General features: G+C 35.1%; 2 protein-coding genes across 2 annotated transcripts in view; one reads left to right on the top strand and one right to left on the bottom strand.

Moving 5' to 3' along the window:
* The window catches only part of LOC131945836 (uncharacterized), a 6,243-nt gene extending 5,753 nt beyond the window's left edge, over positions 1-490 (top strand). The window contains exon 5 of the mRNA XM_059306448.1: positions 1-490. This exon is cut by the window's left edge and continues 780 nt beyond it. Within this exon, the coding sequence (XP_059162431.1) occupies positions 1-122 (122 nt within the window). The 3' untranslated portion in view covers positions 123-490.
* Positions 491-14,428: 13,938 nt separating this feature from the next.
* Positions 14,429-20,408, bottom strand: LOC131945834 (uncharacterized). Its single transcript, XM_059306445.1, has 3 exons — positions 20,326-20,408; positions 15,585-15,656; positions 14,429-15,441 (listed from the first exon to the last, which is right to left on the bottom strand). Exons 2-3 carry the CDS (start codon positions 15,646-15,648, stop codon positions 14,543-14,545), a joined length of 963 nt encoding a protein of 320 aa, XP_059162428.1. The 5' UTR covers positions 15,649-15,656; positions 20,326-20,408; the 3' UTR covers positions 14,429-14,542.
* Positions 20,409-26,468: the final 6,060 nt, after the last annotated feature.

Genomic DNA, 26,468 nt, shown 5'->3' with positions numbered 1-26,468 from the left:
CATGTACATGTCCAGGCTCCAGTGGAGCAGATGTCTACATGCCGGGATATGACGGGTGGTCACATCCCCACAGTGGATCAAACTCTGAAGGAAATTATAGTGGGGAGGGTTGGTTGTATTGATCCATCTGTGACTGTTGGTTCTCTCCCCTTGTCTAATGTAAACAAACAAAATGGCGGCTCCCTTCATTAAACTTGTGTGTGTCAAGACTTGAATGTCTTCACCAGCAACTTTGTAAATTGGTGAAGACAAGAAATAAATTGTTTGGTTTCTTTCAATCATTTGTTTAGAGTTGCTAGACACCTAAACAAAAATATAAACAAATGTTTATTGTTGAGAAATAAAATATTTATAGGCTACACTTGTATCTTTGTTTTATAATATTTAAACCTCCACATTAGATTTGTCATCGCCATCATTGTCTTTATTTATACTTTAATTCATGTTTGTATTTGTTTACAAAACTGTTTGTATTGATGTCAATAAAGTTTCAAAAGATTTCAAAGTTTCTTTAATTCATTTTGTTATCGTTGATAATCTTAATGTTTTGTGTTGATGATCAACAAAATACGATGGTAGTGAAGAGAAATGTCGGCAGTCAAGTTTGTAGCTGAGACTTAATGTCGGCAGTCAAGTTTGTAGCTGAGACTTAATGTCGGCAGTCAAGTTTGTAGCTGAGACTTAATGTCGGCAGTCAAGTTTGTAGCTGAGACTTAATGTCGGCAGTCTAGTTTTGTAGCTGAGACTTAATGTCGGCAGTCAAGTTTGTAGCTGAGACTTAATGTCGGCAGTCAAGTTTCTAGCTGAGACTCAATGTCGGCAGTCAAGTTTCTAGCTGAGACTTAATGTCGGCAGTCAAGTTTGTACTTAATGTCGGCAGTCAAGTTTGTAGCTGAGACTTAATGTCGACAATCAAGTTTGTAGCTGAGTCTTTATGTCGGCAGTCAAGTTTGTAGTTGAGACTTAATGTCGGCAGTCAAGTTTATTAGCTAAGACTTAATGTCGGCAGTCAAGTTTGTAGCTGAGACTGAATGTCGGCAGTCAAGTTTGTAGCTGAGACTTAATGTCGGCAGTAAAGTTTGTTGCTGAAACTGAATGTCGGCAGTCATGTTTGTATCTAAAAATGTCGGCAGTCAAGTTTGTACCTGAGACTAAATGTCGGCAGTCATGTTTGTAGCTGAGACTTAATGTTGGCAGTCAAGTTTGTAGCTGAGACTTTATGTCGGCAGTCATGTTTGAAGCTGAGACTTAATGTCGGCAGTCAAATTTGTAGCTGAGACTTAATGTCGCCAGTCATGTTTGTAGCTGAGACTTAATGTCGGCAGTCAAGTTTGTAGCTGAGGCATAATGTCAGAAGTCATGTTTGTATCTAAAAATGTCGGCAGTCAAGTTTGTAGCTGCTTTGTTTTTATATATGATTTTGTAAACAAACGGTTTAAAGATCGCATAACAAGTTTTATAAAATGTTTTCCAAACTAAAAAGTCTACCGAATTACCTGATCATGTCAGTGAATCTTAGATTTTAATGACCGCATTTAAAGTGTAGCCGATAAAATTCTGAGATAAATAAACTTGGTTGTCATCTTTAGTATTATTACCGTATCAAAGCTTTTAAAATATCCACACCTTTGATCTGCGGAAAATAAACATAATTCACACAAAATTCTACCAACTGTGTTTTTACAACAGCAAAACACTGCAATGTAAAGAGATCATATAATCCCCTATTGTAACACATTTTACCCCCGTCCTTCATAGCCCTCTACATTTCTTAAGTACAAATAATAATGGCAAGACATTTTTTAATTACAGTTCTCTGCACAGATGTAGATCTATTATCTTTTTAAACCTAACGTTTAATAAACCGGTAGTGATCTCCCCTAAACTTTCTCGAATATTCTTATATAAAACAACAGGGGATGGTAACTGGGGATATAGTTATGATTTTTAATCCATTTTAAATACTGAAACTTTTAAAAATAGAATAGAATCTCAGTAAAAAACAATTGCGCACCAAGCGAACGCCTAATAAAGGTGTGTATAATAGTGCGCAATAGTATTAGTACTTAATAAATTTACATTAGTTTTTTGAGAAATCGGAAGTAGCGTAAATTATTACTTCCGGTCAACGGAAATTACTCAAAATTTAACAGAAGGTAGAGAATTAGATCTTTTACTTACATGTGAAATTTCATTTATCTATCTGAAATAGTACTCAAGTTATAGGCTTTTGAAAAATTCAAAGTAGAAAAAGTACCACTTCCGGTTGTCGGAAATCGCTCAAAAGTTGATACGGATCTACGATTTTGATATAATACTTATATATGAAATTTCATCAACCTAGCTGTAACGGTACTCAAGTTATCGTGTTTACACACGGACACACAGACACACAGACACACAGACACACACAGACATACGGACAAGATTGCAAAATTATGTTTTTCCGTATCAGTGAGGTGTAAAACGTCGAGATTTGTAAAAATCTCGATTTTTTTTTGCACGATTACAATACTTTCTCTATACTACGTATATACGAGAAAGTAAAAAGGTTGATACATTCGAGTTAATTTAGTTATATGCTCTGGATTACTGGGATAAATTATATTATAGTCAACATATGGACTTTCAGGTTAGGTGTCCACCTTGTCATCTACCGCTCAACATGAAGTTCCTTGTCTAAATAATTAAAGATATTAAACAAGTTACTATTTCCATTAACTTTTTATCAATTACTTTACATAAAATAGTATTGGTCAATAAAGGGCCCGTTTGTTTAAATAGGATTGTCATGAGTAAGTTGTGGGTTAAACTGACTGCGTGGTCTGGTCGCTAACTCCAAACGTCCCGAGTTCGAACCTCCGGGTTGATGATGCACGTTAGATAGAGACAACCATCTCAAGTGGGAGAGACGACTCCAAAATCTAACAACTGCCTTGTATTGTAGTAGATGGATCTTGGGTGGATAAAGGCTATGGAAGCAATTCCAAAAAGACAAGTAGGCTTAAAATCGGCGTAGTCGGGCTATATGGGTATAATATTTTGACATGTAATAATGATGATTTTTTTTTTGGAATTCCTCCAATATTGCAATAATTAAGAACGAAAAAGAAAGCTGAAATGTGTTTTAATCAAAATTGTGGTCAAAGGGAATTAATCAATAAAATAAAAACCTCAAGAAGCTTTTTGCAGTTGCTGCCCTTATTTTAAAGCTTTTAATAATAGTATATTGTTACTCGTATATCTCTACTGTGGGCTAGTTTGGTTTACAGGGTGTAGTGACGCCTTAATACTAAATGAAACACGGTTTAGTGTCCTGTTTACTTTTATCTTTCTAATGCCGCAGTTAATGAATATATGTATTGTAACCTATTTCACTTCCAAAAATTAAAATATCTTTGTTTCATACAAACAAAAAATTATGGTGATACATTTTTTTAAAATATTTTTTTTAGGTTAGATGAGGCAGAATTAAAGTATATGTATGCCCCTGATATACATACTTACATTTAGTAATATAATGGGTTACTAAACCTCATCGACCTACTAATATTTATTAGAGTAAACAACACATTATACGCCATATAAAAAATTGAAATTAGGAATGCTAAAAACATACATACGGCCAACTTACACGTAAAGGGCACATGAAGTTGTAAAAGAGCTGATGTTTATACTCACCAACTTATAATAGTTTTAAGCTAGAACAATAACAAGCTGCACCAAATATTATCCGCTGCAGGGTTTCTTCCAGGCATCTCTTTGCGGGGGCGGAACTCCCCGAAGAAAGTCTACCGCCCCCCCCCCCCCCCCGAACGAGATGGAATTTATATATCGAGATATCGAGCATATTCTTTTACTAGTGTCCGCCCCCCCCCCCCCCCGGCGAAAAATGTTGCCCCCCCCCCCCCGAAATATCTATTGCCCCCCCCCCCCCCCCGAAGAAAAGTCTGGAAGAAACACTGATCCCCTTAAGTGCAGGTAAACTTTAGTGCTGAGTACAATGACACCATGCAGATTGAATATCAATGTTTAGAGACGATCATTTTATGGATGTGTTTCAGCGCGTTCGCTATGTAGACTATTTACGTGTTTAACATTCAGAAAAAATTTGAATGCAAAATTAAAGTAAGTGCTATATGACTAGTTTATTTATTTAATTTTTTTTTTTAACTTTGAACCTATTTTTAGCTTCTGTGTTTTAATATTTGTACCTTTACTTACATATTATTTTAGTTAAGTATAATTTTGAGTGGAGTTTTATTTTAATTTTTAAAGGATTACTTTTAAACGAAAAAATATTTCAAAATATTTCAAAACAAATTACTACATTTAAGCGCTGATAATCTTTTTATTTACGTGTCAAAAATCACACTATACATTCATATCTTTTACATAGAACATAACTAATTTGTTTTTCGTCAATTTTTTATTAAACGAATCAGTAAAAGTTATTACATTGGCTTTACCCACCCAACCCAAGTCATTAATTATGTGACCCTGAAAACACCAAGTAACGTCTAGGTCCAGGGGCGTAGCGAGTGGGGGGGGGGGGCGGGGAGTGCGGATCGCACCGGGTGACACCATTTACGGGGGGGGGAGGTGACACCAAGGCAAAAAATAGCAAAATATATAGAGAAAAACGTGAGGGGGGTGCAAATTGAAAACTTGAAAGTTTATTCCCGGGAAGGGTCCCAACGCCTCTGGGGGGGGGGGGGGTGACACCATTAAGTGCCGCACCGGGTGACACCCGACCTCGCTACGCCACTGTGTGTGTCCACACGTCAGGGCGAATCAAGTGCTGAGATATCTGGTCACTAGCGGTTACTGGAAAATATTTGTCTACGTGGTAACGGTATGTTTACGCTAGAAAAATCACAAGCCGCTCCAAACTTTGTCGACACGTGTACATGTACTCTTTAGTGACATCTTACCAGTATAGCTAATATTATTGCAGTTCCCAAATCTATTAAGATACCTAGAGATGCTAAATCTGTCCTGCAAGCCCTAAAAAATCCAGTGCTATACTGAATTACTTTGGACAGCACTAGAAAGGCTAAAAAATTCCAGCAGCAAGATTGTGCTGCAGTGGATCCCGGGCCACTGCCAGATACAGGGTAATGAGATTGCGGACCAGCTGGCAAAAAAAATAGGGGAAAGAAAAAACAACCAGAAATCTCGCTACATCTAAAAGAAATCAAAAGAATAATAAAAAACAAGCAAACACAAATGTGGTCTGACACACACCCTCACTATAAAAAAATGATGGATATTACAATTTGACACGAAATCAACAACACATAATTTTTCGACTTAGAACAGGCCACAACAGACTAAATTAGCAAATGCATAAAAAACTAAAAATTGGGTGTGGCGAAATATGCCCTTGTGGCAAGGCCCCGGAGAATACCGAGTACGTCCTTCAAGATTGTTCTCATTATAGCCAGGCGCGAGCCCAACACTGGCCCCTACTCACCCCACTCAAGGAAAAATTATATGGGGCACCTGGTTATCTGGAGACCATAGTCCAGTTCATACACGAAGTTGGGCTTGTTGTCTAAATCCTCCACTATATTCTCAATTAAGAACGAAGAAGAAGAAAAGGAAATGCTAAAAATAATCGTTACAAGTACCATTCAGTGTTACTTTATAATCTTGTTTGTGATTGTTACGTCCCTTGTATTGTAAATATCTTGGTTACGTCCCTTGAGTGTTCCGTGTAATTACCGTGATGTGTATCTGCTGTGTATTTATTCAGTAGTTACCTAAAGACTAAAGATAGAGCCGCAGATAAGACGTGTCGTCTGAGCCGTCTATGTATAAGAATAAAGTACAAAGTCCAACTGGGAAAACTGTGTCTGTGTAAGTAATGTAACCATCAGGTGGATCACTCCACCATCGTCTAATATCTTTATAATATATAGATCTAGATCTAGAGCTAAGCTTACTGGGTATTCTATCGTTCTGGATACGTAAAATCGCCCGCGGCTATTAAAATGTACGAAAACATTACCTTATTGTCAAGGCTTTAATAGAAGTATAGTGTATATGTTTGTGTCAAATATTATAGATAAATGAATAATAAACCTAGATCTAGATCTAAATCAATAGCTAAATATCTCTATATACTTATAGGCCAGAAATTAACTTTAAACAGCAGTGTCTGAGAGCAAGATTTGCTATATTAACTATATAATATATAAACAGCAGCCATTTGTAAAATAGAGTGGCTTCTCCCTGAATCTCGCGCTAAAAGCTTATAAAAATAAAACTTAAACAAAATGGCTGCTATAGTAAATGAGCATGGTTGCATCTGTTCGAAACATCGCTAATCTTCATTTATTACGGAAAAGTTTTAATTCAATTGTTTAAAAACAGGTACATAAATGAAACAAGGAAACATTTTTGTATTTTAAAAAACATAAATCCTCCTCAAAATGTGAAATAATTATTAAAATTTAAGGAGTCACCTGGTTTTCACATTACAAGTCGCGGGCGATTTTACCTACCCAAAAACGATAGATTACCGCTTACTGATATGCCACGGAGAAATATCTATCTATAATTATTAATTTAAGTAATTAGGCCTACATCTATATAATCAATTTATATTGTTATTATCTTCTGATGTCTTCGTTTTAATTTTTTAAAGTTTTTTTTCTATTTTTGCAACATTTCTAGATTCTAGTTTCTGTACATTTTAATGAATAATTTGACAAGGCTTTCCTGCACATTATTTGAACTCAATTTAAGTCTTAGTCATTGCTATTACTTTAACTTTAAGTAATGTTGTAATGTAACAGATTTGTATTCAGATTATAAGATTCGTTATCTTTTTATGGTACCAAATTGTGTGGAGCGTATATAAAAGGAGTTAACGTTTTGTGGAGTGGGTAAAATAAGTAAGAAGTTTGTGCTATTTACAGATAAATAAATCTCTCACGTATTAAGTATTACATTGTTTAAAAAATACAAAATGTAAGCTCCTATGTAACAACACCCCAACCACTTCGACGACTCCGAAAATGTGAATAAATTGTGTCTGTTATCAAGCATCTTAAAACTAAATTTTTAACCATATCTAAAATGTCACAATTTCTTTGTTAATTCCAAAATTTATGCACATATCTAAAAAGTATCAAAGACATTGCCTCATGATCAATAATTAGACTGTAAACCCACAGGCAAATAAAATAGTAAGCAGAGATTGTGACCTAAGTAAAATCTCGTCCCTGAGTTCACCCAGCTCTAATGGGTATCTAACCACGCTATCAATTAATATGCCAAGGTCACAGAAACGAAGAAATATACTTTACTTGCACCATATACCATCAGGCTTGTAAGGGAACTTTACTTACTTATGAAATATTCCAAATAATATATAAGAGTAAAGAGATCATTGAGATGAATATCTTTCTAGTCTGACAGAGGAGCTGGAGTTGTGTGTCTAGTGTTTACAGTTAAGATGTTGAACTTTTGCAGAAGCAATAATTAGTTTTTGTTGTCCTTGGACGTATTCAAACATTTACGTCAAGCATGAAGTCCAGATGCATAAAACGTTCATGGGTATAGTTCATTAGCATGATGGGTACTCATTGGGACTTCCTACAGTTTGGCATTGTGAGCTAATGGCAGTTGTGTGGACGTTTTCCTTAAAAATACCACACTCATCCAATAAACAAAAGCTATGATTCAACAATGTAAACATGTTAACAACATCACAACACTTACAATAACAAACAAGAAAAATTAACACCGAGCCAAATTAAAATTTTGTTGCATATTTTATATATAATGATAGAATTGTAGCACCATTGTTTTTTGGTTTTTATTTTAATCTTCGGTTCTGTTTAGTGGTGTAAGTTTACATAGAACTAAATAGAACATAGAACATATAATCTAAATATAGTAACAACATTTAGAGAAACATTTACAGATTTTCCAATCGCAGAAATGACGTTGACATTTTTTTTATTAAAGGGAGAGCATTCGAACTACAAGCAGCTTTTTGAAATGATTTATCAGTTTACATTTGTCACCATCTCCACATAAAAAATCATTTCTTATCTATCCGTAACTGAAAAAAATTGAATACTAAGAGGAAATGTTTCTCACTCTTTTCATTTATGGTACACTAACGATTTTATTTCATACATACCTAAATTAGACAAGTGTTTAACATTTCATAATAATTTAATAATTTAGTTAGATTTAGCAAATTTTAGTTTAATATATTAAAAAATGAAACTGTAAATGACATAATTGAAATATTTCTTTGATAAAGCAGGGAAGTTAGTTACAAAAGATAAACCTTCAAATATACTGCCAATCCATTATTTGGAAAGACAAATATTTTCGGGTTCTTTTTTTTTTTTTTTTGGACCACTGCTTACTATGGTTTGTGAAAAATACATCTAGATCTGGTCATTTATTCATGCTATTTAATAATTATCATAATTATTTTTAAAAAATACAGTTAACATAAATGAAAAACTTAAAAAATCGAATTATTTGAACGTCAATAGTTAAATAGAATCAACTAACTATATAACTAATCTTATCTTTGTTAAAAATATACATTTAGTTTACTTCATTGAATAAAATGTGAAGCTATAAAACAAAAACATATTGTAAGAGTATGTAGCAGAGACATAAACATGTTAGGGCATAAATATAAAAGATATTCTCTGATAGGTACAGTTACTCAGTTGTAAGGGAGTTAATTTATAACATAGGGGAGGTTAATCTAACAAAGCGTTAGGCAATAATATACATTTGAATGAGTTATGCTAATATACACTCTAGCATGGCATGGAAGGAAAGAGAAAATTGTTTGTCACATGACCAAATTTGAAGGTCAAGGCAACATACTTCAGACCAGCTTAGACAATTGACCACAAGCAGATATTAAAAAAAAAAAAACAAGAGAACTCTTTTATGAAATGAAATACTATCACAATGTTTTGGTACGTATTGTGTAGTTAAAAATTACTAAAACAGACATGAACAGTATGTGCTACGTGTACGTATATTCAGTCACATCTGTTCATGTTCTAAGCAGTTTGTGTGTACAATCAATCACATCTTTTCATGTACTAAGCTGTTTGTGTGTACATAGTCCTCCAGTGTACAAGCTCAATGTGTACAATCTGAAGAAGAGGTTGGAGTGAGGGCTCTTTTATTACATGTAAATACATCTCTCTCTGATCACTGGAAGGCATAGGCCTGTCTCATTGGGCTCCTAAAAACATTGGGCTCCTAAAACTGAGCTTAAACTTCCCCCAGCTGTGAGCTAAAACTTCCCCCAGCTCTAAGCTAAAACTGCCCGAGCTGTGAGCTAAAGCAGCTCCGTCAGCATCACCCAGCTGTGTAAACCTGACTTGTGAAGTGAATGTTGAGAGAGGCCGGCTCAATAAAACATCACGCAGCAAAGCACCCCGACATCGCTGTCCTCAAATGTCGATAATATCCAACAAGCCTATATACCAAAAGTGAAATAAAAAATCACCTCAAGGACAAGGAATCATTGTATATCCTGAACCCAGACAGATCAGTCTCGTACATATATGCAGATAACAAACAATGACCCAGCGCGCAAAAAAAAAAGAAAAGTAACAGAATTTAACTTTATAAATTAGATTTTTGATCATGTCTTTAAAACTGTATAAAACTACAAAATAAATTGTTATTATTATTTAAATATATATATATATATATATATATATATATATATATATATATATATATATATATATATATATATATATATAATCCTAATATATAAATCCCCACGTTCGCACATCTCTCTCTCTTTCTCTCTCTCTCTCTCTCTGTCTGTCCGCAAAATATTTTCGCCGGACATCACGTCAGAATCGGCAGCGATATATGAAGAACTTTTTACGGACTTTTGTTGAAAATAATATGTTAGATGTTTTAAATGTATAACCACAATTTTAGTTAAAGAATAAAAATAAAAATTAAAGGCGTATTCGAATGTAGAGAAACAGTATTATTTATGCAACCGGAAAAGCATTAATATATGTGAAAAAGAACGCATAAAACTGTGACGTCACTATTGCTTATACATTAACTAATGACGTCATCTGCCGTGTTTAGAATAAAAAGAAATGAACTATTTCATTCAAATTTGATTTAGATCTACGTACACTATGAAATGTATACAATACAATTTTTCCGGCCTAAACTCATAAATTTTTTTTTATTTATTTGGATTCTAGATCTAGATATTCTAGATTCATCTATTCAAATAATACATTTCTATACTAAAGTATTTCAGGCCTTAATTACTTTATTGAAATCTTTGTTTATCTATGCAATTTGCTAATCTCTATAATATATAAAGCAAAGTTGTCGGGTGCCCGATAGGGCACTTCCCGGCGCCGCAGGCGCTTCAAATTTGGCAGGATCTTGCCTTGGGGCGACAGAACACGGGGGCCGGTTGGCCGAAAAGTCTACGATGATGGGGTCAAAACTGACCTCGACTGACCGGCGCCTTATATGAGCTATAAATCGAAAAAAAAATGTCCACGGAGGAACCTCTTCATAACTCCTGAGGTCGTAGACCGACCCTCGGGCGAATTAATTGAGCATTCAAATTCTCAATGTTTTCGAAAGCCTAAGCGAAGCTGGGCAGCATGCCTAGTCTATAATATAAGCGGGCAAGTAGTGTGTCAGTCCTTCCTTCCGTCATCGCTATAGCTTTTGGAACCATAAAAGTAAACATTCGCACCATGCTGTGCTTTTCAGTGCACCGCAGTGTCTTATTATAAGTATCAGAGTAGGGTTTGTTTATATAGCGGCATAGAGCTATTTTATAATTGCCACGGTTTTTACTTTCGCATAACGTCAAGAAAATTTTAAATACACGCAAACTGCTAAAACGTATTAAAAGGATTAATGTCAAATATCATTTTCGTTTAGGCTCCCAGAAAAAGTAGATACATTTTAATAACATAATAACAGCAGGGTAGAAAAATCAAATAAATTTAACTCTTTTCTAATTTTGACAAAGGAGGTAATTTAAAAATACATTAAACTCACGCTAATAAAAAATGTGAAAGCAAATATACGTTCGTCATAGAAGGAATTAGTGTTGCAATAATATAATTAGCAAAATGTGAATGCAAATTATTCGGATGTGTAAGAGGAAATTATTGTTAGAAAATTATAATTAGCATGGATTGATAAAAGGCAATCTTTTATTTATTTTATTCACTGAATGTAGGCCCTACTATTTATTACTTATAATTTTTAATCAACTATTCAGCAGTATTATAGGCGCGTCATCACGTTCATTAGGTGCGAAATGGATTTAGTTATGAAACTCTATTGTAAATTTTTAAAATTTAAAGTACTGGAAAAAAAAATGCGTGAATGGATAAAGTGAAATATTGTAGGTAAAACACGGATATTTTAAATACTGCCTATTATTTATACTGTTTACTAATTATTATTCTATCTTTCGGTTTGCGGACAAGCTAGGGGTTTAATAGGAGAGGCGTAGCGAGGGGGGCATATGTCCCCGGGTGCCGACCTTAGGGGGCGCCAAAGTGGGTTGGAAAAAATTTGCGAGGGGTGGGGGGTGGAAATCGAAAGTTTTAGGGCGGGGGGGGGGGGGGAGGGGGGAAAGGGATGCAAATCGAAAGTTTGAGGGGTGCAAATCACCGGAAAGGGCGCGATTTGGCGCTACGGGCTAGACTGTGAGCAATATGCCTTTGTGATTGCCTTTAAATTGTGTTTATGTTATGAGTGTTGTGTTTGTTTTTTCGTTTTTTTTTCGCGTTCGTTTATGTTGTGTTTAGTTTTGTTCTGTTCCCAAGTTGGTATATTTAAAAAAGATTTACCGTGGCGGAGCACGGGATGCAGCTAGTCTATAATATAAGCGTGCTGAGCGTGTGTCAGTCCGTCATCGCTATAGATTTTGAAACCATAAAAGTAAACATCGCAACATGCTGTGCTTTTCAGTGCACTGCAGTGTCTTATTATAAGTAATTGAGTAGGGTTGGTTTATATAACGGCATAGAGCTATTTTATAATTTCCACTGTTTGTACAATTTTGCATAACGTAAAGAGAATATTAAATACACGCACATTGCTAAAACATATTAAAAGGATCAATGTCAAATATTGTTTTCGTTTATATTCCTAGAAAAAGTGGATACATTTTAATAACATAATAACAGTACGGTAGGAAAAATCAAATTAATTTAACTCTTTTCTAATTTTGACAAAGGAGGTAATTTAAAAATACATTAAACTCACGCTAATAAAAAATGTGAATGCAAATATACGTTCGTCATAGAAGGAATTAGTGTTGCAATAATATAATTAGCAAAATGTGAATGCAAATTATTCGGATGTGTTAGAGGAAATTATTGTTAGAAAATTATAATTAGCATGGATTGATAAAAATCAATCTTTTTACATGCTTTCATTTAACTCACTTCCTCGTCAGTCTGTCGTCAGTCTGTCGTCAGTCTGTCTAGACGGAAACGCAGGAGTGAAAATTCGGACAGTTCTACTTGACCGACACGATTCACAGTTGGCACGTGGGTCAAGACATGAAGACAATGCAATCTGAAACTAAATTTGACTTAATTGGATGCCTAATTGATTTTTTATGAATTAATTAAAATTTGGACCGAATTATTAGGCATGTCTAGCCAACCACACCACACGCGTCATCAATAGCTGCGCCATCACGACCACGTAATGGCTGCGTTCAAAAACCATTGCGCGCCTACTGAACGTGATATTCAGAAGGCGCGCAATGGTTTTTAGTCATGTAACTCTATTGTAGATAAAACATGTAAAGTACTGAAAAAAAACTTCATAAAAAACGTTTTAATAACAAGCTTTTATGTAATGATGCACTAAAAAGTAGAAAATACATTATAGACTACTATTTAAATAACTATAAAGAAAAGCGTGGGTGTCTTCCTTAACATTAGTAAAGGTATCCAATAGATACTAAAGTGACCCACGCTTTTCTTTATAGTTATTTAAATAGTAGTCTATAATTTATTTTCTACTTTTTAGTGCATCATTACATAAAAGCTTGTTATTAAAACGTTTTTTATGAATTTTTTTATTTATTTTATTCACTGAATGTAGGCCCTACTGTTTATTACTTATAATTTTTAATCAACTATTCAGCACTATTATAGACGCGTCATCACGTTCATTAGGTGCGCAATGGTTTTAGTTATGAAACTCTATTGTATATTTTTTTTTAAAATTTAAAGTACTGGAAAAAAAATGCGTGAATGGATAAAGTGAAATATTGTATATATTATAGATACTGCCTATTATTTATACTGTTTTCTAATTATTATTCTATCTTTCGGATTTTATAGGAGAGGCGTAGCGAGGGGGGGGGGGGCATATGTCCCCGGGTGCCGACCTTTATGATTGCATTTAAATTGTGTTTATGTTATGAGTGTTGTGTTTGTTTTTTCGTTGTTTTTTTTTTTGCGTTCGTTTGTTTTGTGTTTAGTTTTGTTCTGTTGGTACATTTAAAAAGATTTACCGTGGCGGAGCACGGGATGCAGCTAGTATATATATATATATATATATATATATATATATATATATATATATATATATATATATATATATATATATATATATATATATTAGATATATTATATAAAAGAATTGAACTATAGAATTGAACTTTATATATTAGATATATTCTGTTCTATTCGCGTTTTTTTAGTCCTTGTAAAAAAATGCCAATCGCCAATAAATTAATCATTCAAATTCTCAAACGTTATTTAAATACCTAAACGGGCCTTTCGATCTAGACAGACAGACTGACTGACAACTGACGAGAAAGTGAGTTAAAAAATAAAAGCTTGTAAAAATTTCATAAAAAACGTTTTAATAACAAGCTTTTATGTAATAATGCACTAAAAAGTAGAAAATAAATTATACACTACTATTTAAATAACTATAAAGATATGCTCGGGTCACTTTAGTATCTATTGAATACCTTTACTGATATTTAGGAAGAGACCAACGCTTTTTTCTTTATAGTTATTTAAATAGTGTATAATTTATTTTCTACTTTTTAGTGCATTATTACATAAAAGCTTGTTATTAAAATGTTGATTATGAAATTTATTTTTGTACTTTACATGTTTTATTTACACTAGAGTTGCATGACTAAAAACCATTGCGCACCTATTGAACGTGATCACGTGCTATTGAACATGATGACACGTATATAATCGTGCAAAATAGTTGGATGAGATAGCCTACTAATTTGGTCAAAATTTTAATTAAATCATAAAAAATTAATTACCCATCAAAGTAAGTCAAATTTAAAGTCATGTTACAAAGTCTTCATGTCTTGACCTACGTGTCAATATTGAAACAAATCTGTCAGTTAGAAGTGTCTGAAATTTTGCTCGGGTTTTCGATCTAGACAGACAGACAAACTGACGACTGACGAGAAAGTGAGTTGAATAAAAGCTTGTAAAAATAAACATAATGTAATGTAATTGGGATTAACTATGCTTCAATGCATTAAGTTTTTGTAAGAATTGTGTAAAGCCTTCCCACTATAGTTTAATCCACATTTTGTTCCGCTGTGAGGAAGAGACCACATATAAGTTCCCAGCCTGTACACATATGCTCCACTGGAACCTGGACATGTGCTGGTTGTGTACGTGCGTTGATACCAACCATGTTCGTTATATTCATTAATCAATTGTCCTATAGAGACCATTTCAGGACAGCCATGTGGATGTGACACTATTATCAGTAAACTATCGTCTGGGTATTTTTCCTTTAGTATTTTACACAGATCATTAAACTTTTGACACTTTTTGTCCAGTTGATCAGCCAGCGCTTCGTCACATGTCTCATAAGCCAGTTCACACCTGTCATAAAACTCGCCGTTACACCACATATCCCAGCCTTCAAGGCTGACCCCAGAACTTTTACTGTCATCAATATCTAAAGTGCATTTAGTTTTTTCCGCTTCGCTCTGATCAAACACCACGTGTGACGCTGTCATCACAGTGACCACCCACCATATTTTACTGGGTGTGTCCGAGTTTTTACATTTGCCACATGAACAAATCCTCCAACCTTCACTCTCTGTGCGCCTGTACACACGATACAACGACCCCGTCCCAGTCCTCAACACGTCACTTCCTCTGATGTTATAAAATGGATACTGACTAGACTCTGATCTCTCTAGACTGGTGTAATTGACCTTTATCATGACCGTTAAAGCAGACAAAGCTTTGATTACCTCAAATACGTTGTCGTCACGGTAAAGAAAGGGGAGATGATCCAAGTTAAAATCATTAACAGGTGTGAAGTTTATATGACCTGGATTCTTATTACAGCCTACACAATGCTTGTGTAAGTCAGCTTCACCTTCGTAGCAGATCTCACATTCATGATGTCCTGGAGAGGTACAAGAACAGACAACTCACAAGATTAATAACATGTTAACTCTTTATTGTTTTCTCATTGTGAAAATTTAACACATAAATAAAGATGTTTATTAACATTTTAAAAAACTGTAATAAAATAAAAAAGTCACCCACCTTCAATAAACGTCTCCTCACAGCTCCTTGTTTTAACTTCTCTAAGCTTTTCTTTATCTTGCATTTTATCTCCTTAAATGATATTTGAATGAAATTTTAAAAATGGAATAGGTGAATTGTAATCAATATCGGATCAAGTTGGGGGGGGGGGTAAAGGGCTGCAGTCATATGCCTCCGATTTTTGGTAGCCCCAAATTCACCGCTTAATTGCTGGTTTTTACTTTAAAAACTAAAGTTTTAATGCATGCATTAGAAGCTTCGAGCACATACTTAATTTAAGAATAGTTCCTAAATGTCATCACCTCCTACCCAGACATTGTTTATATAAAGCCGACGCTTCTTGAAATAGCATAGACCGGACCAGCAATCGCTTATGACAATTAAAATAGTGTTGTTGTTTTTTTGCGTTAAAAAAACAGCAGCCGAATTGTGATTAATGGTTGACCCATATCTTAAAAACAGCCAGCAATTAAAAGTTATTTTGTCGGATCGCTTGGGTTTACACTGTGAATTAGTTATCACTCGCATTCAGACAATCAGATTTTTAGACTAGCCATAGCAATTAATGGAAAAATTCCTGACCATCTTTAAATTGTGTTACCCATTTTATTTACCAAACAAAGGCCACAAAAATGATTTGTTTCCCATGAAAAAAAACTTCAAAACACCCTGCCCGTCATCTGCTGTCGTTGCTTTCTGCTCGCAAAATGTTTACATAAAGCGATGCTCCCAGGCATATTATACTTTTTTCTGGCAAACAATTCGGTTGATTAACTAGTTTCAGGAAATAATAATTATCATTAATAAACCGGGAGTGATCTCCCCTAAACTTTCTCGAATATTCATATATAAAATAACAGGGGATGAAAACTCGGGCTATAGACATGATTTTTAATCCATTTTAAATACTTAAAGTTTAAAAAATAGAATAAAATCTCGCAGACAAATTAATTGCACACCAAGTGAACGCCAAATAAAAAAGCGCATAATAGTGCGCAATATTATTAGTACTTGTAAAATTTACAATAGTTTTTTGAGAAATCGGAAGTAGCGTAAATTACTACTTCCGGTCAACGGAAATTACTCAAAATTTAACAGAAGGTAGAGAAATAGATCTTTTACTTACATGTGAAATTTCATTTATCTATCTGAAATAGTACTCAAGTTATAGGCTTTTGAAAAATTCAAAGTAGGAAAAGTACCACTTTCGGTTATCGGAAATCGCTCAAAAGTTGATACGGATCTACGATTTTGATAAAATACTTATATATGAAATTGCATCAACCTAGCTGTAACTGTACTCAAGTAATCGTGTTTACACACGGACACACACACAGACAGACAGACAGACAGACACACAGACATACGGACAAGATTGCAAAATTATGTTTTTTGTGCACGATAACAAGACTTTCTCTATACTTCGTATATACGAGAAAGTAAAAAGTAAAAAAAAAAACCCCACGTTTTCTGATTGAACTAAAAAGTAGAAAATAATAGCTATACATCACAATAATGCAAGCGATCACTCTACTATAAGCGATGAAAAACGTGGGGCGCCGAAGTAAAAGTTTTTTATCGGTCATTGTTAATATAAGATGTAAAAGTTATATTACTATTGATTAGATTAGGGAGCTTGTAGAGAGTCAACAGTATTAGAAACTGTAAGAAAATCACGGCGCCCCACGTTTTTCATCGCTTATAGTAGAGTGATCGCTTGCATTATTGTGATGTATAGCATTTATTTTCTACTTTTTAGTTCAATCAGAAAACGGGTTTTTTTTTAACTTTTTAAATGATAATTATTTTCAACTTTTTAGTCTTTGTCTGTTTGTTTGCTTTAAAATCTTGCTATCGATTTTATCTTTTCGCATTCACTTTTTTTTTGGGTAAACGAAGACAACTCGTAAAAAACATGGGCCTTGAACCCGTATCGAGTGGGTTAGCAATCGTGTGCCCAACCACTCGACCATATTATCTCCCCCATACTGGCCACCAGTTGTTACGTTCTGGTTGTTTGTACACAAACACCGCGTGACAACTACTCAGTAAGCAACAAGAGTGAGAGTACCGAACCTTGTTTTCATCAAATTACAATTACTGGGTTATGTCCCTTTTCCCCCACGTTTTTTGTACAATTATATAGCGGTCTAAAATGATCAATAAAATGTTTCCATGGATCAAATTAGTAATAATAACAATTGAATATTATATTGTCATCGGAAACAAAGCTTCCCTGAAAATTTCAGCGCGCTAGCTAACTGGGAAGTGCCCGAAATTTCGATCGCAATATTTGATTGGAAAGACGCGAAAGCAAGTTAAAGAAAACGTGGGGAAAATACTGTAGCTTGACAAAACAGACAGAAATATATGTTATACTTCACCATGTAACGGTAATGAGTAATCCGTCTATGGCGCTTTAATCCAAACATTTTTAAAAAGGGGGGGGGGGGGGAAGTAACATGTTTTGAATATTAGTTATTGAACTAAAAGGTAGGTTAATATAATTGCTTAATTTGCCGAATAAATCAGAATTAAAACCGAAACTACAGGGCAGGTAGGATCTACAAAGTATATGGCAAAGTTTATCTCAAGAGTATAGAAAATGTTGTTGTAAGTCATAGCTCATTAACAGTGGTGGATTATGGAGTTGAACAGGAGACACCCAATTTCGGGGGCCCCAAAATGTACTCTTATCAACAACAGTAAAAATAATTTTCCTATAGATTTTCTTATAAGCTTTTTTCCACTTAATTTACAAATACGAAAGTATATGAGAGTTTTTTCTCATGAAATATACGTGTATCTCATAGTTGGGACATCAACGCCCACGCTCTGTCATCGCTTCATATCAAACAATGTTTGTTTAACTTTAGCTCTCTCTAAAATAGTAATGTGTTTCTGATTGATCTTGATTAGCCTATAAAAGACGAGCAGTAAGTGTATTACATCAGGTTAGCTTACTTTGACAGATCTTCAAATGGCTGATCACAAGCAGCACTATAACTCTAACATGTTTACAACACTAGGCCTATTTAACAAAGGTATGGAGTGATGTTTTCAAATTGTGTTATCCGAATCAAATTTTCGTATAGTTACGATTTTAAAAGATAATGTATAATCAAGCACGATTTTAAAAGTACTGTAGTTGTAATATCAGGGTTGTAACAAAATTTATCCTGGATTGAAACTCCTCAAGTAATAGAGGCTAAAGTTTGAATTTTATTCTCCTGTATGTTTAGCCATTTAAGCCTAATATTTTTATTTTCATTAAAAACAATTTTAAACGAACTCCTACCTAAACATGTTAGACAAGTACTATTTCCAGTCAACAGAAATTACTCAAAATTTGTTAGAAGGCAGAAAATAAATTAGATCTGTAACTTATATGTGAAATTTCATTTATCTATCTGAAATAGTGCTCAAGTTATAGGCTTTTGAAAATTTTAAATTAGAAAAAGTTCCACTTCTGGTTATCGGAAATCGCTCAAAAGTTGATACGATACGGATCTATAATGTTGATATAATACTTATATATTATATGAAATTTCATCAACCTGGCTGTAACGGAACTCAAGTTATCGTGTTTACATACACACACACACACACAGTAAAATCTCGATTTTTTTTCACTATTACAATACTTTCTCTATACTTAGTATACGAGAAAGTTTTAAACCGGAATAGAGACATGACTTTTAATCCATTCTAAATACTTAAACTTTTTAAAATATAATAAAATCTCGCAGGAAAAAGAATTGCACACCAAGTGAACGCCAAATAAAAATGTACATACTAGTGCGGAAAATTATTAGTATTTTATAAATTCACATGAGTTTTTGAGAAATCGGAAATTGCGTAAATTACTACTTCCGGTCAACGGAAACTACTCAGGCTTACGGTTAGCACAACTACGACAAAAGGGGGAGGGTGGAAGGGGAGAGGTTGTTTGTTATGGAAACACCGTAAAATTGAGTAAAAGTAATATAATGACGTCACGTTGATTAGCCAAAATTACCCTAACCCGTATAGTCGTTAATAGCTAGACAGCCACAAATGAGAGGAAAATGTTCGGTCTACAGCATCTTCAATAAAAATGTCTGACTATCTTTATGAAAAATAGTGTGTTAAAAAGCCGTGCGCGATCACTCTTTCAATAAAGAACACTTTTAGATAGTCTTTGCATACTCACACTATCACAGTAAGTTTACACGCCGTAGACTAAAATTAAATCCCAACTTTTTTCTAAATTTTTTAAAAACCCAGCAAAGAACTAGTAGTTTTAAAAAACTTTTACAAGTAAAAACATTTATCAAATTTACTTTTTACAAATTTTATTTAACTTACTGTCTGTCGGTCTGTCGTCAGTCTGTCTAGCTTGAAATTATGGGCACTTCTAACTAACAGATCCGGTTCATAGTTGAATCATTTTACAAAGTCGTACAGTTATACTTCCGGAATGTATTTTTAACGTATTCTTTTTTTTTTTTTTGAGTAAAATAATTAAGTTGGGCCGGCAATGTTTTACGGCCAACAACAACCAAACATTATACTCTAAAGTTAACATGTGTAAAGTGCATCAGTTTCTTTCTATCTGAAAAAAAAAACAATTACCAACATAACACGTTAAAGATTAAGGTGAATAGAATAATTGTATATTACTTTCGATGTCTTTATACATTTTTTAATTACAATTTTAAAACTAATTAAGTAAAAAAAACCAACACAATAACAATCTAACCTTCCCGCTACTGGATGATAAGTATTAAGATGTTGCAACTTGACGCATACATTAAATAAGAAATGCTGTATTGTCCTGTTTTGTTTACTGAATAGCGTTAAGGAGTGTTTAAGATTCGAGTGGAGTACAAAATTTAGGTCAGTATGGCGTCGGTAGCTAAAACATGACGCAAACAGATACCACTCTCAACTTAGCCTTATATGGTTGTTTCCTGGTAAATAGGGGTTGCAGTCTTAAATAATATAAAACTTAACTACGATCAACACACACAAACACACACACACACACTTATTTTTCAACCAAACTTTGGTATTTTTATTTTATTACGCAAAACATTTGTTGTGAATTTCATTGTTTTACTTTCCTTGGCCACTCAAGCTGGTTCAACCCTATTTAGCGGTGGGACCACTTTTAAATGACTTAATGGCTAAATCAAGCTAGGGGCTCTGTTTTAAAGTGCGCCGTATTTTAAGGAATACGTTGGGCTACTATCAACTTCGACTACATCGAAACAGGCGCATACGCAGGCTTTCCAATGTTCTTGCACCCCGGCTTTCCAGGAGTAAACTATTGCGTTTTCTAGTGGCTACCTGATCACATGGTGTCGGTAAATTGGGCATCCTGCAGTGGGGGTCAGGAGTAAAACATGATTCATCATTTAAACTGCAAGAGGGGCGATCTCCGATGCCCTTACTTGTTTTCAAGAGCACCCTACACTTGGGACACGTTAGCTTACGTCACTCGATAAATAAAAGTTACCAGTGGTCTTAACTGGCACCCGTACTGTAGTGTAACCTTTGGCTCCATAGAGAGTCACGCGACGCCCCTTTCACCTCGGCGAGGGACTTTCAACCTTACTATTACGGAGGGTAGTTAACGCAATATCATGGCTTTAATACAGCTCGCCTTGGGGCATCTGGGCTGTAATATGGGCAAACCCGCGTCCTTTTAACTCTCTATGTTATTTCAGGTCGAGCAAGCAATTATTTGTAAACCTAATATACCCATATATAGAGCTGGTTTCAAAAGTCAGCCGCAGCATTTAATGTATCTACTTAAATGCACTTAACCTCTAGCAAGTAGATTCACCACGTCCTGGCTATGTGACAGTAAACCAGGTCGCTCTAAACGCCAAACTAAGTCTAGCTATCATATCGTTTATACTTGCTAACGTTCATTATAAACCATTTCTTTATAATGTTGTGTGAATCTTAGCTGCTAGATTAATTAAAATTCAAAATTGATAACATTGTCCTCTTGTGTTCAACAATCGTAATTTTCTGCATTCGTCACGTAATAGCTTAGGCAGGGGTCTCCAAACTTTTCAGCCCGAGGGCCGCATTAACTATTAAATATTAGTTCGGGGGCCAGAGTTTCTTTAAGGCATCTCGTCAGGGTCGTGGCGCCCCCCCTCCCCCCCCCCCCCCCCGAAGAACTTTACCGCCCATCCCCCCCCCCCCCCAACGAAATATAATTTATATAGAAATATATACAAATTTCAAGTGTCCACCCCCCCCCCCCACCCGAGGTCCACGTTTGTTCTCAAATTGTTCTTCACGTATTTCATTCTTGAAAATGTTTGTTCACACAGGTATGTTGTTCGAAAATGTGAAAGGTATTTTGGTGCAAAAGTTTTAATATTAGGAAAGACTCCCTTGTGCAAAAACATATGAAAACCCATCCGCTCTTCTTTAAACGTGTCTCTAAGGAAGTCCTTTTCTTGAAATTCAATGACCTCCAGCTGCAGTTCATCTTTGCCACTGGCCACATTTGTTTCAAATGGGCTTTGAAACAGTCTCACTTCTTCTGCCTTTGAATCCAAGTCAGAAAACCACTACTGAAACTGCAGCTGGAGGTCTTTAATGATCTCGTATGTAAATGACGTGGGGAACTCAGTGATTGGTTCAGCCGTAAAGGCCTTGCACTGCTGAAAAAGTGTCAAATTGCTAGCCTGTACTTGTTCCAAAAACATGATAAGTTTGTATCTAAAGGCCTATAGGTGGGTGCATAGATAAGAAACTAAATTTCCTTCTCTTGCCGTTTTAGGTTCAGAAAATTTAAAAGACTAGTTATGTCTGCAGCATAGGCCAATTTCTATACGCACTATTCATCAGACAATAATGGCTGTGACTTGCCTTTACTATCAGGAAGTCACCTATTTCTTTTCTTAGATACTCTGCTCGGAATTTTCTCGCAAAATTAGCAATCTTACTGATGTGAAATATGGTAAATCTTGCGATTTTCTGTTTGTCTCTGAACTATCAATGGTTAGATATCCTCTTCGGTAACAGTGTCATACATTATATGTAGGGAAGCCAGCTCTTGCGCTATGTTCAGGTCTTCATCCACATCTATAATAAACACAAGAAGTTGAGAGGTGGAACAGCTGTCCAGCGACTCATCCATTGCAATTGAAAAATGGTGAAACTTGCTTGAATTTTTCGCTATTTGAGTTGCAATGTTTTCACCAATGTCAGCAACACGGCGAGTAATTGTATTTGCACCCAAAGCTACATTTTCAAATAGTTTTGAATTTTCTGTACAAAGCTCCTCAGCCACCTCCAACAACCATTTATTCAGTGGACAAAAAGATCGTCGCGGGCCGGATAAAATGACCTCGCCGGCCGCATCCAGCCCGCGGGCCGCAGTTTGGAGACCCCTGGCTTAGAGTAAATCAAGTTTTCTAAACAAACACCTTGTTATAATGTCATGTTACTTTTCCCACAAAGGTCTGTTTTTCAAATGAGAAGCTTGTCTGAAATAACATAGAGAGTAAGATCAACTAGGAGACAAGGGGCCGGTGTGGTCGAAAAGTCTCGAGTTCGAACCCTCGGGCAGATAAGGCTCGAAAGCTGGGGACAGCCACTCTTCTAAAAATCAAACTACTGCTTGATCTTGGTTGGACAAAGGCTATTAGAAGGAAATTCAAAAAGAAACACAGGCTGAAATATGAGTATACTTACATGTGTTGGAGGCGTAGTCATGGGTAAGGGCTAGGGTAAGGGCTAGGGTCAGGGCTAGGGTCAGGGCTAGGGTCAGGGTTAGGGTCAGGGCTAGGGTCAGGGCTAGGGTCAGGGCTAGGGTCAGGGCTAGGGTCAGATATAGGGCAAGGGCTAGTGTCAGTATCAGGGTTAGGCTTAAATCAATGTCTAGAGTTGGGTTTTGGTTTTGGGTTTATTTTAAAGTGAAATGAATTCTTAGGTTTTTTGTCTTTGTCTTATAGTTAGGATTAAGGTAATATATAGGTATAGAGTTGGAGTTAGAATCAGGATTCTATTTTGCGGATGACGGGGGGGGGGGGGGGGTAATTCCCCAGGGGGGGGGGGGTAATTGCTCCGGGGGGAAATACGAGGGGTGGGAATGTCCGGGGGGTAATGTCCTGTAGCCATTTGCCACACCACCCATGGGAAGAACGAGCTACAATATACGTTATTATAAGACGCGTTAAGTAATCTGTTAGACATTCACACTTCGGCATAGACACAATTGTAGTCAGTTTGGCTAAGAGATACGTACTAAAAATTAACATTTGAAAGGGAATCTCGGCGAACGCTAAATGAAACACATTGTACTAAAAATATTTTGCATAGATAATTTTAAATTACCTGTAAAGAATTGATTTGAATGGTTATGCAATTCATTTCATTTTAATTAAATTATTTTTTAAAATTTTTAATATATAGCCTACATGCAAATGCATATTTTAATATTGAGTAAGTGTCGCTGGTGCATAACTTTTAATTAAAAAAAACACATTTAAAATAGTAAACTTTGAAACAGCAATCTTACATCCTTCCGAGAGGGATCAATAGAAAATATATACTTAATCGTGAGTAAACACACTTTTAATATGGTGCAAATTCTGTAATTCTTAGAATAAGGAAACAACGCAAAAAGAACAATCAAGAATTATCTGGTGAAAAGTATGCAGGATGTGGGATGGGACAAAGTTCGTGCATTTGGTGAGTGACAGAAGTCACGTACGTGCTATCTGTCAGCTTTGCGTAGTTACCGTAACATGAATTTAAGTAAGTGGGCAATTGTGTTTTAAAATTTATATAGTCTAGGTCTTAATGGTGCATTACTTTTACTTCAAAAACACATTTAACATTACAGTCAAAAGTAAACTGCAAAAATCAATCATACCTGCCTCGGAGACGGATGAGCAAAAAGTATACTAAATCGTGAGCAAAAACACACGTTCAATATGGCGCAGCTTCTGGTATTCTTAAAATAGCAAACACGTAATGAGGAATTCAGAACATTTGAATGTGGAGGATGTGGGCGGGGCATATGGCGGCCATGTCGTGTGTTGTTCTTTTTACTTTCTCTTATATACGAAGTATATAGCGAGAGTATTGTAATCGTGCAAAAAAAAATTTGGTTAAGGAAAGATTGGCAGTCTTTTTAATCTCCTATAACAGTTTAACATCGTGTAGTTAACTATGTTTACTACATAGCTGATAGTGCAAAACTGTCTGAAGAAAAATGTTTTTTTCTGTTTCCAAGTCTTTGTGCCTTTGTTAACTTAGAAAATAACAGGAGGAACTAGAATATATTTTGAATCCCAAAGTCAACAGCATACATCATTAATTGCGTTGTACAAATTAGGGTCAAAAGTAAGCGTGCATTCATTAACTAACTGGACTAATTCTAATTTACGATATATAATAAATTACAAGTTCGACAATGACTTAGCCTACGTCATTCAAAAACAAGGGACACAAAAGAGCTGTGAGTAGAATTTGTAAGGTTTTCTTGCATACCTAGTACAAAACATTAAGGCCATCGCCCCAAATCAACATCCCTACCCCCAATAACATCCCCTTCCCTTTCACACAACCCCAGTCAATCACCCCTTTCCTCCGTGATCATTCAGCCCATGTCTTACTATTTGTTCTATCTCTATTTGAATCAAAATACGTCTCCATAACATTAAGCATTTGCTTAAGCATAAAGTTAACGTTAAACATTAGTTGAACCCGAACCTAATTCGAACGGGATATGAAATGAAAGAAAAAGAAAATAGCTTCGTACGCCACGTAATCGGGAATTTTTGTACAGTCACTGAGCATGTCTTAAAGCAAATATTTTGAGTGGTGTGGATCCTTGACATTTTTAAAATGTTATAATTAAAATAATAAATTTTGAAGCCTACCTATAGATTTTATAATGTCTTTATAATAGCTAACTAAACAAATTGTAAAATCAAAGAGAGTGGTGTGTAATTATAACTGTTTCTGTTAACATCATAGCCGATTTCCTTATTTGCCGACCACGTACCCGGGTTTTTTTTTTGTGGTAATTGATGTGAATGACAACTCGAGAAGAGCCAGACAAGCAAACGTTTTGCTTGCTAATTAACTCTTATCTATAGACTACTATATGTAAAAAGTTTGTATTTTTTAATCTGTTTTTGTTTGTTTGTTTGTTTTCTTTGTCTGTTCCGTTAGATGAGAGTATCTGCAATAAGTATAGAGCTGTAACATACGTTTTTATTTAGAGAATATTTTTCTGTTTTAAAAAATTGTTATACACAAATTTATTTCAAAACGATAACTAATGTATTAATATATTCATTTGTAGAAACATCTCTTTTATTACAAAAGTTCTGAACAAATACTTTATTAACACAAAAATTTAAAACTTTGACATGGAATTATAGAAGAAACTCTGAGAATCTCTAGTTAGTTTCTATTTATGCTCTGATCTGGCCTCTGTGAAAAACCTATCTGTAAAGGACCATGACATTTGTGTTTTGTAATCAGCATATACCCGGCATTGCCCACCCTAACCACAACCAACCAATACCAAAACACAAATAAAGAAAGGAAACATAACATAAACGCAAACACCAATACAAACGATAATACAAACACTAACCCAAACCCAACCACAAACACAAAACCAACTACAAACACTAATACAAACACAAACCCAAAGGAAAAAAAACACAAACGAAAACGAAAAAGAAAGAACGAAAACGAACAAAATCAAAACGTAAACCCAGCCACTAACGCAACCCAACCTAAACACAAAGAAAACACAAACGAGAACATAAAAGCAAAGTGCTCACAGTCTAGTCCGGGGCGCCAAATTGCACCATGCTGGGGCGCCGGCGGAATCGCCTGTTTCAGCTTAAT

The sequence above is a fragment of the Physella acuta genome, unplaced genomic scaffold (genome assembly GCF_028476545.2).
Source record: "Physella acuta isolate Inbredline_101_S28 unplaced genomic scaffold, ASM2847654v3 ptg000537l, whole genome shotgun sequence".
In the NCBI taxonomy this organism is placed as follows: domain Eukaryota; kingdom Metazoa; phylum Mollusca; class Gastropoda; family Physidae; genus Physella; species Physella acuta.
This window is presented reverse-complemented; position numbering and strand designations above follow the sequence as displayed.

Coding starts and splice junctions, on each gene's coding strand:
- LOC131945834 (XM_059306445.1), bottom strand. CDS start 15,648: ATGCAAGATAAAGAAAAGCTTAGAGAAGTTAAAACAAGGAGCTGTGAG. Junction 15,442..15,584: donor TGAGGAGACGTTTATTGAAG/GTGGGTGACTTT, acceptor GTACCTCTCCAG/GACATCATGAATGTGAGATC.